Source organism: Zingiber officinale, chromosome 8B (assembly GCF_018446385.1).
Source record: "Zingiber officinale cultivar Zhangliang chromosome 8B, Zo_v1.1, whole genome shotgun sequence".
NCBI lineage: Eukaryota > Viridiplantae > Streptophyta > Magnoliopsida > Zingiberales > Zingiberaceae > Zingiber > Zingiber officinale.
Window position 1 is genome coordinate 107,678,239 of NC_056001.1, and position 13,837 is coordinate 107,692,075.

General features: G+C 34.1%; 1 protein-coding gene across 1 annotated transcript; it reads left to right on the plus strand.

Moving 5' to 3' along the window:
- LOC122015933 (uncharacterized protein C6G9.01c-like) lies at positions 1–673 on the plus strand. The gene has a single exon (XM_042573041.1). It carries the CDS (start codon positions 119–121, stop codon positions 503–505), a length of 387 nt encoding a protein of 128 aa, XP_042428975.1. The 5' UTR covers positions 1–118; the 3' UTR covers positions 506–673.
- Positions 674–13,837: the final 13,164 nt, after the last annotated feature.

The following is a 13,837-nucleotide window of genomic DNA, read 5'->3' on the forward strand; positions in this document are numbered from 1 at the left end:
TATTCTTAAACAAACACGCGAGGCGGAATTTGGATTAGGGTTACTAATGCTCGCGGATTGAAAAATAGGTCGGCCGTCAGCGCCTCAAGGTGGTTTCCCTCTCATCGATCCGCCGGCGATGTCCGCAAAAAGTTCTAAAGAAAAAGATGCTGCGCCTGGGGGAAGGATGCAGGAGTTCAAGACTAAAACTAAGAAGAAGAAAATTGGTAACGAGATCGACGAGATTTTCCAAGGAAAGAAGAGAAAGAGTGCTCCCGTTGATGGTCAGGAAGCCAATGACGGCGTAAATAAGCTAGATAAGGGGGCAGCGGAGAGCGGTAGCTCAAAAATGAAGGATCAGAAGAAGAGGAGGAAAGGAGCTCTGAATGAAGATTCCAATACGCCAAGCCGCCGCCGGCGTACATCTGACGGCCTCGCCATTTACTCCGCGGATGAGCTTGGTTTCGGGAAGACTGACGCCGGAGGTACCCCTCTTTGTCCCTTTGACTGTTCTTGCTGCTTCTGATCAGTAGAAGGAATTGCCAAGGTGGCTCCTTTCCGTCCGTTTATTGTCCAGTTCTTACTACCCTGAATACCATCATTCGATTGTGTTGTCATCTGTAAACGATTGAGTTTTTTTGCAAGACAATCGAACATATTGGTGAATTTATTCGACTCATGCTTTAGCGTTTTAGATTTCTGCAAGTTCTACTTATCTTCATTCGCTTCCTATTTTCCAGTGATTAAGGGCGAAGTGCAGATGAACCTGTGATGTTTATCTACTTTATGGCGATTATGTTGTCAATTATGATCTGTTTACAAGTCTCATTTGATACTTTTTTTCTTCTATTGCTCAATGTTCAGTAATATTGTACTTTGGTGTATGATAAAGTTTTTCTTGAACTGTTAGATTTTTTTTTTTTAAGATAACCATCAATTATTTGTTTTTTAGCTATCTTGATGCAAGTAAGGGAATCCAAACTAAGATGTCTTGAGAAGGAGTAACTTTCTTGCTCTACTCCTCGATTTTGTTTATAGTGGATTTATATATTCTCAACCAAGTACAAGATAGAGCCAAATTTTGAGATGTTTAAACTTGTTTGACAAGTTAACCGAGTCGAACCGAGTTGAGCCTAAAATGAACTAATCTTTAAAATAATTGTTCAAACTTGGTTTGGTTTAGTTTTGATGAACTTGAGCTTGACTTGAGTTTGGTTTGTAAATGTTATTGAGTTCTCAATTTAAACTTGACTTAAGTTTAGTTAGTTTAAATATTATCGAGCTTTCAATTCAAACTTGTTTGATTATTTGAAATTTTTATTTGTTTGATTGATTATTGAGGTTGATAATTCAAATTTGTTTGTTTATTTTAATTTTTTTTTGTCTATTTAGCATGTTGATAATAATTTTATTAATGAATATGATTCATAAATATTACTTACGAATGTTGTTCATGAACCTTAATAAACTGAACACATGAGTTCAAGTTTGTTTGTTTAGTTTAACGAGTTGTTCAAACTTGTTTATTTAATCAATTTGTATTGAACGAATATAAACAAACTTGTACCAAGCTAAATATCAAACTTGTTCAGGAACATTCGGTTCATTCCTAGTCCTACCTGGTGTTAAAGTTCATGATATTGGATCATTATAGACCAAAAGTTATGTAGTTGGTAGATTTTTAATCTGGGAGGTAAATGGTTTCAGGCAGATATGAAATTATACAGCAAGCTCCAGAGAAACACTTCCTGTGCTAATTCAGTATGGCCTAACATAAATTGAGAACATAAGCAGCCTTATTTTGACATTTTTTTTCCTTTTTCTCATCAGGACATATCAGCTATGGATCATTTTGTTCAGACTTTATAACTTGGTTTTGCTCAGGTTCACCTTGGCAACACACTTAGGATTGAATGATCTTCGCATAAGAATAGTCTTTAAGGTTTGTAATACGAATAAATGAAGAAAACCAGTTAGGATTAATTTTCTAACTTGCTTGTCTCGTTAACAATCTGACGATGTGATGAATAATGATTATCGTACGGGCTGAAAAGAGAACTTTGGAGAGAATAAGAGAAATCGAGGAAAATAAAAAGAAATCTATTGTTTTTTAGATTTTATAAAAAACCAAAATCTTTATTCAATAATAGAGAAAACAAGTGTTTATATAAATAAATTCTCTCGTAATAGGTAAAATGTAAAAAAAACATTTTAAATATAAAAAAATTATAAATTATTAGAAATAGTAAAATAAATATTCAGAGCTTTTGAAAATATCATAAATGATATTTTTTAGGATCTAAAATTTGGCCGTTATAGATTCCATCCTGTCACAAATCTAGGTATATGAATTAGCTTCGTTTCAAGTCAAACAATGTCTTGTTTTGATACTCAGTCAAAAGTTATGACCCTTTAAAGTTCAGGAGGTCTTCGTGGGTCGATCCTACATTAGTCATCCCAGATTGAAAAGAGTTCATCCTCGAGTTCATAGTATCATCATCAGCATCCACCGAATAAGGAGTCAAGTGCTTCTTAATGAAGACATTAGAAGTTTTCAAGTGACTAGGAAGTAGTATCTCACATGGTCCAATCTTCCGATCTTTAAGTTTATTATACTCGCTTATAGGGAAATGATCACGAGTCAATATAGCTCAAACAAAGTTGCCAACATCAAAAATTATCTGACGATAATGACGGTCAACCTGAGTCTTGTACTTGGTGTTGTGCTCTTGAATAACTTGTTTCATTTGCTCATGAATACCTCGAAGATACTCTACCATCTCATCTACTTTAGAACTGAATCATCCTATATGTGAGATTAGAGCTAAATTCAGTATCTTAGATGAGTTTCGTCTAGGGGTGCAAATGAGTCAAGTCGCTCGTGAGCCACTCACGAGTAGTTCAGTCAAAGCTTGACTCGAGCTCGGAGTTGACCAAACTCGAACCGGCTCGTTTAATATTTGAATCGATTTCGAGCTCATTTAATACTGGCTCGATGGTTTGTTGAGCTTGTTTGAGCCAGTCTAATTTAATATTCTAATATTTAAAATAATTACTATTTTAAAACTAAATAATAAGTTGAAGAGGTGTTTGTGGCTAGGGTGTTTCATTAGGTTTGTCGGAGATTGAAGGTTAGAATCCCTGTAGCTTGTTTTTTTATTTAAATTCACTGTTTTGAGTTAAGCTCGTGTTGAGCTTGAGCCCATTATTAAATGGTTGAGTCGAGCTCGAGCTCAAATTCACAAACTCGCTCGAGCTTGAGCTGAAGCTCTTTAATTTTCTCGAGCTCGAGCTTGTTAGATTGTAGAGCTCGCTAGAGGGGGGAGGGGGGGGGTTGAATAGCGGTTTCAAAATTCATAGTGAGTTAGAGTAAGCAGCGGAAAAATAAGAGCAATGCTAACATGAACCAGTTTTACTTGGTTCGGAGACTTGATCGACTCCTACTCCAATGCCCGCACTCGTCGAGTGCTTTCGTTGGACAATCATTAATAGTTCGCAAAATCAGATTACAAAGGTAAGTACAAGAACTTTAGAGAGAAAATACTGACAACAATAAAAAAATCTTTAGCCGAAGGTTGTCGGAGAAGCTCCGCAGAGTCGCAGTGTCGCAGAAGCACAGCGCAGTAGAGCAGTCTTTAGAAGACGTTGTTGTATTTTGCTCCAGGGCGAGACCTTCTTATATAGGATGCTCCGAGTGCCTGGATCCCTTCCGGGCGGCCAAATCGTGACGTAGGTCCGGCCAATCAGCGCGCTCCTCATTGTGATCAGATAGAATTTTTTCCTTCCGGGCACCCAGCCGATCTGTCCGGACGCCCGGACCGACTCCGGGCGCTCGGATCCCTTCCGAGCGCTCGGACCGCCATCTTCCAGAAAGTCCTCCTGCAAGAAAATGTTAATCCGAGGCAAAATAAAAGTTATACTACCCTGCAAAACAAAAGTTAGCACAAATATAATAAAAGAGTAGTAATTAGATTCTGTCTCACTGAGACTGGAATCTAATCATGATCTCAACTTAGATTTCCAAAATGGTTATAAGTTGGATCGATGCCTACTATTCTCTCAAACGGGGAACACGTCCTCACCAAGTCACTCCCCTCAAGTGACTTAACTTACCTGTCAGACGTTCGGTCAGCCCGTTGACCCGTCTGGACTTCTTGCCAGTTATCTGGTCAGCCCGTCGACCTAGCTGGACTTCGTGCCAGACATCAGGTCAGTCCGTCAACTAGTCTGGACTTCGTACCAAACATCAGGTCAACCCGTCGACCAGTCTGGACTTCGTGCGAGCTATCAGGTTGGCCCGTCGACCTAGCTGGGATTCGTGCCAGCTATCAGGTTAGTCCGTCGACCTAGCTGGACTTCGAGCCAGCTATTAGGTCAGCCCGTCGACTTAGCTGGACTTCTCCTGCACACTTATTCAAAGTATTAGATCACAACGAGACTAACTTAACCTACTTTGTCATTCATCAAAACCTGAGTTAGACCATTAGTGCTAGCCACACCAATAGAGCCGACCCAAGCTCGGCTCATTTACACCCCAAGTTCCGTCCATATACAACATCATAAGGACTCAAATAATGTGGTCTTATTTCTTGATCTGTTATAGGTAAATTTTGCTTGAGATAACCCTAAATCCCACTGCTTTAGTTTAGTTCCTAACACCTTAGAAAATTGCCTAAGGATCTTCGATTCATCATCTCAATCTGTCCATCTATCGGGTGGTGGCAGACATTGAACTAAGGAGTTTTAGGAATAAGTAAGAGAGTGTACAAGTCTGTATTGGTGAGAATCTCTTTAGACCGCTGGCATACAGAACATCGATTTATAAAGTCAGTCACATCACTAGTCAACATGGGCTAATAAAAATTAGCACGTCTTATCATGTCTAAAGTGTCTCTTATTATGAAGCTTACTCATAATTTGTTGTCTCAGTGAATAATCTGGAACATAAAATTGCAATCCGCGAAATAGATAACCATTATGCAAAATAAAATCGTGATAATGATCATCATGTACCTCTTGGAATATCCTTCCAAATGAAAGGTCAGTTGTGTACATATTGAAGGATGAGAATATCGATAGAGGGGGGTGGGGGTGAATATCGCTCGTTAAAAATCTTTTTCATTATGTAAAACTAAATCAAAGTAAATAGCAGCGAAAAGTAAAGTAAAATTTTATTTTTACTTGGTTCGCAGTTTCATGACTACTACTCCAAGATCTGCGATCCTTGATCGCATTCGTTGGGTAATCCACTAATAGTAGTTCTTCCAGAGGAAGCAAAATCGTATAAGTATGAAAATAATTTACCAACAACAATGAAATAGAAATATAGCGTAGTTGTTGGATATCTTCTCGAAGTAGAGTTCTCGTAACTTGCACGAACAACAGTACATCGGAGACAGAATGAATTAGAGATCAGAATTGTGTTCAGCTAGGTGCCCGAGCCCCTCTTTTATAGACATGGTTTGGTCGATTGAAAAATCATTCAGTCAATTGATCGGGTCAGTCGATAGATCCTCTTATCGATCGACTGAACCCCACACTCTTCCTTCTTTGCGTTGAACCAAATCGCTGATCCCGTGATTTTAGGGGTTCGGTCGACCGATCAAGCCTATCAATCGATTATCCTCTGAACTTCTTTTTCCATGAGGATTTGATATGTTCATCTGTGCCTTCTAATTTCGGTTTGATCGACTGATAAATTTTATCAGTGTACTGATTCGTCTGTTCTACCATTTTTGTGAAGTCTGATCTATTTTACCAAATCTGTTTGATCGATCGACTGATCCATGAGTTTGGTCGACCGAACCTAGGTCAACCTGGATTTTAGTTTAGTTTGTAAAACAAAGTTAGTGTATATGTATAATAATATTGATATTGCAAAACAGAGTTAGATTAGACAGATATATTAATGCATGAACAAGATAGTATTGACTGTCCTGATCTCAACTTAGAAGTCTTAGTCGGTTCCTTTGGTTGGATCAGCGTATAAGGTTTGCCCCCTTACTGGGACACGACCTCACTGCACTCACTCCAGGAAATTACCTCAGCTTACCTACCAAATATCGGGTCTTCTAGACCTGTTTAGACATAGCTGCTCATTATCGGATTGGCTACCAGGACTTTCACTTGACTTGATATCGGGTTCTCCAGACCTATTGAGTCCATTTGCCTAATTCCATGATATGTTGAGACTTCACTGCCCAGTCTTTGGTCCAGCTAACCTACTAGGGCTTTCCAAGTTGAGTTTTTCTGCACACTTATTCAGTTTATCATATAACAATAAGACTTAACTTGAATCATTTGATAACATCAAAATATATGTTCGATTATGGTGTTTTGCACCAAGAATCTTTTCTTTTTTGATATTTGAGAACCTAGTTCAAAGTTAAGTTAAAAACATGATAGAACTTGAAAAGTAGAACTCCTCCTTAAATTATACTCCCCCTAAATTTATAACATAATATCTCTTCTCCTTTGATACGTATTAAAATTAGGGTAATAGTAAACACCAAGTCAGAAACATTTCAAGAGGAAAATTAAGGTTTGAAGTTAGAAAAATTACTTGGAAATTTGTTAAATAAAATTTTCTTATAAAAAAAAATGTATGAAAAGTTTGAAAGTAAAGTTTTGAAAACTTTCTCAAGAAAATCTATGAAAATAGATTTTTAAAATTTTGAAGAGAAAATCTTGAAAATTTTCAAAGGAAGCGTAAAATAAGTTTTGAAATTTGTCTGAAAATTTTCTAAGGGAAAATTGTGAGGTAAAAATTAATTTTTAAAATTAGTCTTTAGAATTTAGAAAATTTTTCTAAGGAAAAATAAGTTTTGAAATTTTCTAAAACAAAATTGTTAAAAAAAAACTTTAGTCAAAAATTAAGTTTTTTTTTAAATGTCGAAGCATATCTCTCAAATAAATTTTTCTAAGAAAAAAAATACATAAGTGTTTAATTTTTTAATGATTCTTAAAGAGAATTTTAAAATATATTTTAAAAATCCGTAAGTCTTGAAAAAATTTTAAAGAGAAATTTTGATCTAAAATATTTTGAAAATTTCTTAAGAAAAGAAACTTAGTCTTGAAATGGATTAAAAATGATATTGAAACTCACCCTTAATTAAACACTTTTTTAGAAAATTCTGGTTAACCACAAGAAAGTTATAACTATGTTTTGAGATCATAGGCTGGCTTAAGGATTTATTTTATATATATATATATATATATATATAATTGCACCCAATAATTAATGTTTTGAAATAAATAATAAATTTATAAGTTTGAACAACCTTTTCAAAAGTATTTTTCATTTATTTTTATTAACATCACACATATTCTTGATTTTCAAATATGATAATTTTATTGCTGTATGAGATGATTTTCTAAAATTTCAGTTATTAAGAATCTTTGTTTGATTTTTGATCGAATTAAAATGTTAATTAATTTTGGGTCACTCAATTTGTTAAGATTAAATTCAAAATTGATTAAAATTTAAAATTAATTATGAATTAATTTAAGTTAAACTTCGTTAATCAGGTTAAGGCAAAATTAAACTTAATTTTGGGATTAAACCAAATTGGTTGAAATTATTAAGTTCATTTAAACTTGGATTAATTTCGTATTAGATTAAATAATTTCTGAACTAATTAAGTTGATTAAGTTGAGAATTAGATTTTTATTAATTAGAATTTAGGGTTAATTAGATTTGTAAAATTAAATTGATTAAATTAAGATTAATTGATTAAGTTAATATTGATAACTAATTTCGAATTAAATGATAACTAATGGTTTAATTAGTGTTATAATTAAATTAAATTAATATTATTTATTAATTTATTTAGTTTCTGATTTATCTTGGATTAATTTAATTTATGTTGAATTTAAGATTAATTAATTTAGAATTATTAAGGTTAATTGTTAAAGTTAATTAATTAATTAAGGATTTATTTAAAGTTAATTAATTTGATTTTTTAAGTTAATTAATTTAGTCAGTTTCCATTAAGTTAAACTTAATTAATTTCAAATTAATTTAGGATTCATAATTAATTTTTGATTTTAAGTTTAATTAAATTAGATTAATTGATTAAGTTGATTAATATAATTATTATTAACTTTAATTGTTAATTTTAGATTTAAATAATTTGATTAATTAAAGGTTAAATTGAAGTTAATTAAGTTAAGTTAGTTTAGTTGATTAGGTTTCGAATTAATTAGAATTAAGATTAACATAATGGATTAATTAATTTGCATATTAAATAATTAATTAGGTTTTAATTAATTTGTAATTTAGTTTTAATTATTTTTGAATTAATTTCTAATTAATTTAAATTAAGTTAGAGTATTTTATTTATTGATTAATTCATTTTGAATTTAAATTTTTTTAATCTCAAATTAAGCTATTTTGTGAGAAAATCTAAGGATTGATTTACATTTAAGTTAGACTAAGATTTATCAGTTAGTCAATTAAATATCTATTTCAATAATTGATTTCTAGGTTGTGGCAAGGCACGTGACCTTCTTGAATATTGAAGCAACAATCACTTCTAGACAAAGTCTTTTAAAGAAATTGGATATGTAATTTTTTTTTTTGAAAATCCTAGGTATAACTAGTCAAGTGTCAATCAAGTATAAGTCCTTATCTACCCTAATCTAAGCATAAATATAGAAAGTGGTAAATCAAGTATCACGTAATTCTATTTAATAACAAAAATGATCTTTTTGTTGGCTCCTCTTGGTCCATAGCCTCGATAAGATCTATCAAGGTAGTGAATTTGATCCTTGGGAATCCAATATTGATTAAGTCCAACTTAATTAATCAAGTGAGACTTGGAGACTCATACTTGGACTAGATTTATATTTGATCAATTCAATAAAGATAAGTATGATCTGAATCTTTGTTTAGCCTTATAACCGAGTCTAGAGTGATTATATACGGCTCTTTATTTTCCAAGAATTAGATTAAGATTCTTGGAACCCAAAGTGAACTATTCCAATGAGTCCTTGAGTTCTTTGACTTGACTTTTTAAATTGAAATTGTCTGATCCTTAAGTTGTTGGACTTGAGTTGAGGTTCTATCTTGAACTTGTTCAGTCAAAGAACTTAGGTTAGTCACTTCCTTAAAGGTTGTTACCTCCTTTTTGAGTGACTTGACCTAGATATTGGATTTGGCCAACTTTCCTAATAAATATATAATTAAATTTTATAATTCATCTACTTGAATACCAACAACTAGAGAACTTACAGTGTTGTTTGGGTCTTCGAAAACGGATATGGATCCGTGGATTCTTTTAGACTCGGTTTCTGATTTAGCTCCGATTGGGACTTAGACTCGGTTTCAGCAGCGTAAGCTTATACTGGTAGAGCAAGAAGACTTGCTTAAGCTTGATCTTCTTCTTCTTCTTCTTCTTCAAAGTCTTCTGATGACTCAGATTATGTTGCTTTTAGGGCCTTCCTTGTCCTTTGCTTCTTTAGCAATTTTTGAACTCAGCTGACTAGTAAGGAGGTAATCTCCTTGTTGTCTTCTAATTCCAATTCGAATTGGGTCAGAATTTGAGCTTTGATTTCTTAGCCTTGCTTTTACCTACAACCAAAGCAATACCTTTCTCAACCAGGTATGCATTAGTCTATTTGTGTAACTCAAAATCAAAAAATGATTCATCTAATCTAATAATTGAAAGATCTTTGAAAACCTTATAGGCATCTACCATGGATGACCATAAGGTATTCCTAGGAAAGGCTTGTAGTGTATACCTTATAATATCACGATTCTCCATTTTATGTCCAATTGAGTGGAGTCCGTTGAGTAGATCTTGGATCCGAGAATGTAGTTGACTTGCTGATTCTCCATTCTGTATTTTGATGTTATATAATTTATTTAATAACAAATCTTTCTTACATACCTTAGCGTCAAAGATTCCTTCGTGAAGTTTGATCAACTTTTGCCAAAGATCCTTTATGTTGCTAAATGGTCCAACTCGATTCAACTCATTTTGATTAGTCTGCATTGTAGGGCTTGAGTCACCTTGGTATAAACCTCGATCTTTTTCATCAAGTGTGTGTCCCAGTTTTCACATGACACAAGTGCTCCGGTGCCGTCGACTGGTAGGGAGAAGCCCGTTTGGATGACAATCCATATTTCTACCTCGATATTCAGATAATACTCCATTCGACCCTTCCAGTAACTGAAATCCTCGCAAGAGAAAAGGGGCGGGCGTGCAGTACTGTAGCCTTCTTGATAGGCCATTTAGTTAAGATCTTGCAAAGACAAACATAATGAAACTTGTTTCAAGACTTAAGCTTGGATTAGTAGTGCGGTAGGAGAATAAGGCAAGAAATCGGCTCAAGTGGTGCTGCACCAATTTCGAGAAAAAAATTAATGAATCAATAAATTTGTTATGAGAGGTTATTAGATCAATTTTGACTTACGGTAAAAAATTGAAAATGAAAAAAAAGGCGTAAGAATTTATTCTTACTAAAAATGGACAAAAAAGCAATGAAATAGAATGCTCGAATGGTAGTTGTATAAATTCAGAACGACCCCCTCTAATACTAATTATATTGTAGGATCAAAAGCGCTGGGGGGGGGGGGGGTGAATAGTGGTCATGGCTTTCACGTTTATTTTAAAATTTGAGAATAAAGGTAGCAGAAATAAAGACAGAAGGAAAGAATGAGACAACGTTAACACACCAAGAGTTACTTGGTTCAGAGCCTGTGGCGAGTTCTACTCTAAGACCCGCACATGAGAGTACTTTTGATGGACAATCATTAATCAAACGGAAGATTTACAAGTATAATTTCAACTTAAGTATATGAAATTTGAAATGAAAACAATACCAATAACTTGGAGAATCAAATCTTTAGTGTCGTCATTGTCAAAGCAGCTTTAGGGCGTCATAAAGGCTTTGTCGGAGCAGCACGTAGAAGTAGAAGATGCTTAGAATGTTGTACTTGAGGTGCTAGTCGAATCCTCCTTTTATAGCCCACTCCGAGCACCTGGAACCTCCTTCGGGCACCTAGAACCTCCCTCGAGTGCCCCCACAAGGATAATGTGGCGTGCTCTCGTTGAAACTCGATCAAGCAAAAATTATCCACCTCCGGGCGCCCAGACCACCCCCAAGTGCTCAGACTATAACATAGACCCGTCAGTCAGTTCGCTCCAGCTCAGCGAAGTAACCATCTTTTGGGCATCCGAGCGCCTAGAGCAACTCCGGGAGCTCGGACCACGAGGGCGCCTAGCAGGGCACCTCACTCGGGCTGCTGTTTCGGTGAAGGCTTCCTGGGCGCTCGGACCCTAAGCGCCAGGACCCCTGGTGCCCAGACCGCCATTTTTTCAACTTCCTCCTATAAAATAAGATTAGTGCATGCAATAATATGTAAAGAATGATAAGTTTTGATAGCTTTCGGACTGTCCGGTCCTAACTTTGAGTTTCGCTAAAACTCTAGGTTGGACTGACGTCTGTCGTTCCCTCTTTGGGGAACGTTTCCTCACCTACTCCTCTCAGGGGAAATTACCTTTTGCTAGACCAGTACTCTAGACCATCTAAACTTTTGCTCAGCGTCCGAGACGTCAGGACTTCATGCTGAACGTCCAATCCTCGACCCGTCCAGTCTTCCACCTAGTGTCCGTGCCCTTGGATTTTCATCTAGCGTCCTCGACTATAGGATTTCACCCAACATCCTCGATCCGCCAAGACTTTGTCTAGTCCTCTAGACCAGGACTTCGTTACCTAATTAACTGTAGCTAGAATTTTCCACCTACCTAGCCTCAACTAGGATTTTCCTTTGCCTAAGATGATTTAGAATTTCCCTATAAAATGAATCACACTTGTTAGATCACAAGATAACTTAACTTTTAACCTCTTTGCCATTATCAAAACACAGGCTTGATCATCTGATGCTCCCTACACCAATATTAAGTTCTTTGGGTTAGTCATTTTTCAAAAGTTATCTCAGATGTAGTTATTCTAATGATATCTGTTGTAACTCATCATAATCTATAAACTTACCCTCTAAACTTTTTTTTTTTTTAATGAACACAATAATAAACTTTAATAATTAATCACATAATTATATTATTTAATTAAATCTGAACCTAATTTAAAAATAATCTTAAAAAATTAATTAATTAAATAAAAGTCTAAATCTAAACAATAATTAATTAATAATTAATCAAAATCCTAATCAAAACTAAATTAATTAATCAATAAATAAAATACATAAATGAAATTAACTCGAAATTAATTAATTCAAAAATAATTAAAACTAAATCAGAAATTAATTAAAATTTAATTATAAATAAATAAAATATAATTTGGAATTAATTAATCAATCAATAAAATACTTTAACTAATAATTAAAACTAAATTAGAAATTAAAAAGAATAATTAAAACTTAATTCTAGATTAATTAAAATTAAATTCAAAATTAATTAATCAATAAATAAGATATTTTAACTTAATTGAAATTAATTCGAAAATAATTAAAACTTAATTCGAGATTAATAAAAATTTAATTCAAAATTAATTAATCAATAGATAAAATACTTCAACTTAATTGAAATTACCAAGTTAAGTTAAACCAAACCAAGTTAAGTTAAACCAAACCAAGTTAAATCAAACCCGGTTATGGATGAGTGTATGCGAGGCTTTATATAGAGGCTACAATAGGGACCTAGAGGAGGAATTGGTTTAGGTCTCCCGATGGGCTTGGGTTTCCCGTGTTCGCCCCGAACACCCAACTCAAGTCCATCAATAATAACTCATACCACTAAAGGGTTATTATTGAACTACCGCACCAATCCCATATTACAATATGGGCTCTTTCTTATTATGAGTGCATTAATCTCCCCGTGTTTAAGATATCGTATGTCTGTTAATTAAATGAGTTACTAACAACTCAATTAATTAACATCTGAGTCCAAGAGTAGTACCACTCAACTTTATTATCATGCTAGACTAAGTCCACCTGCGGGGTTTACATGATAATCCTTATGAGCTCCTCAAGGGGGCATCATCAACCTAAATAATTAAAACAGTTTCCTTCTATAATTTACAACACACCATATAAACAGTACTATTTTCCAACTCATCGGGCCTATTGATTTAAAGAATAAATCTCACTCATTGATAAGTTAAAAAAAATAAATACTAAGTATACGTACTTGTTATTATATAGGGATTAAGAGGGCGCACATTCATAATAACAGAGGTTCTGTTCTTTTATGTAGTCAGTATAAATTGAACAACCTCAGACGATCCTGCTCAATACACACAAAGTGTACTAGTGTAATTTTATAGTCAAGACAGACTAATATCAAATTACACTACAACCATTCCAATAGTTTGTCCCAATCTATCTTGGTTGTGAGCTAATATTTATAATTTATAAGGAACCGATAACATGATCTTCTATGTGGCACCACATACCATGTTATTTACAATATAAATTAAATGGACAACCGCATTGACATATATATAAATATAAAATGCAGACATTTGACCAAAGTGATTATCATTTCAAAATATTTCAAAATAGATGTTCATAGAAAAGCTAGACTTATAGTATACATCCCAACAAGATGGATGCTTTCAGGGGAAGACAAGTTCTTGAATTCTTGTATATATATATTATCAATTTTAGTGCTACTGATATATGAGTTATTTTAGATCACAAATCACAAAAGGTATTTGGTTAGAAAATTGTGTTGGGATTGAACCATGTACAATTGCTATGGGCTTAGAAGGTACTGATGGACGAGAACGAGGAGAGGTATTATTCTCAACCAAACTATTGAACTCACAATAGGTCTCTTTTGACATAGGATTAAATATTTTATCGTGTGAAGTTCTAGATATGCCTAAGAGGTGC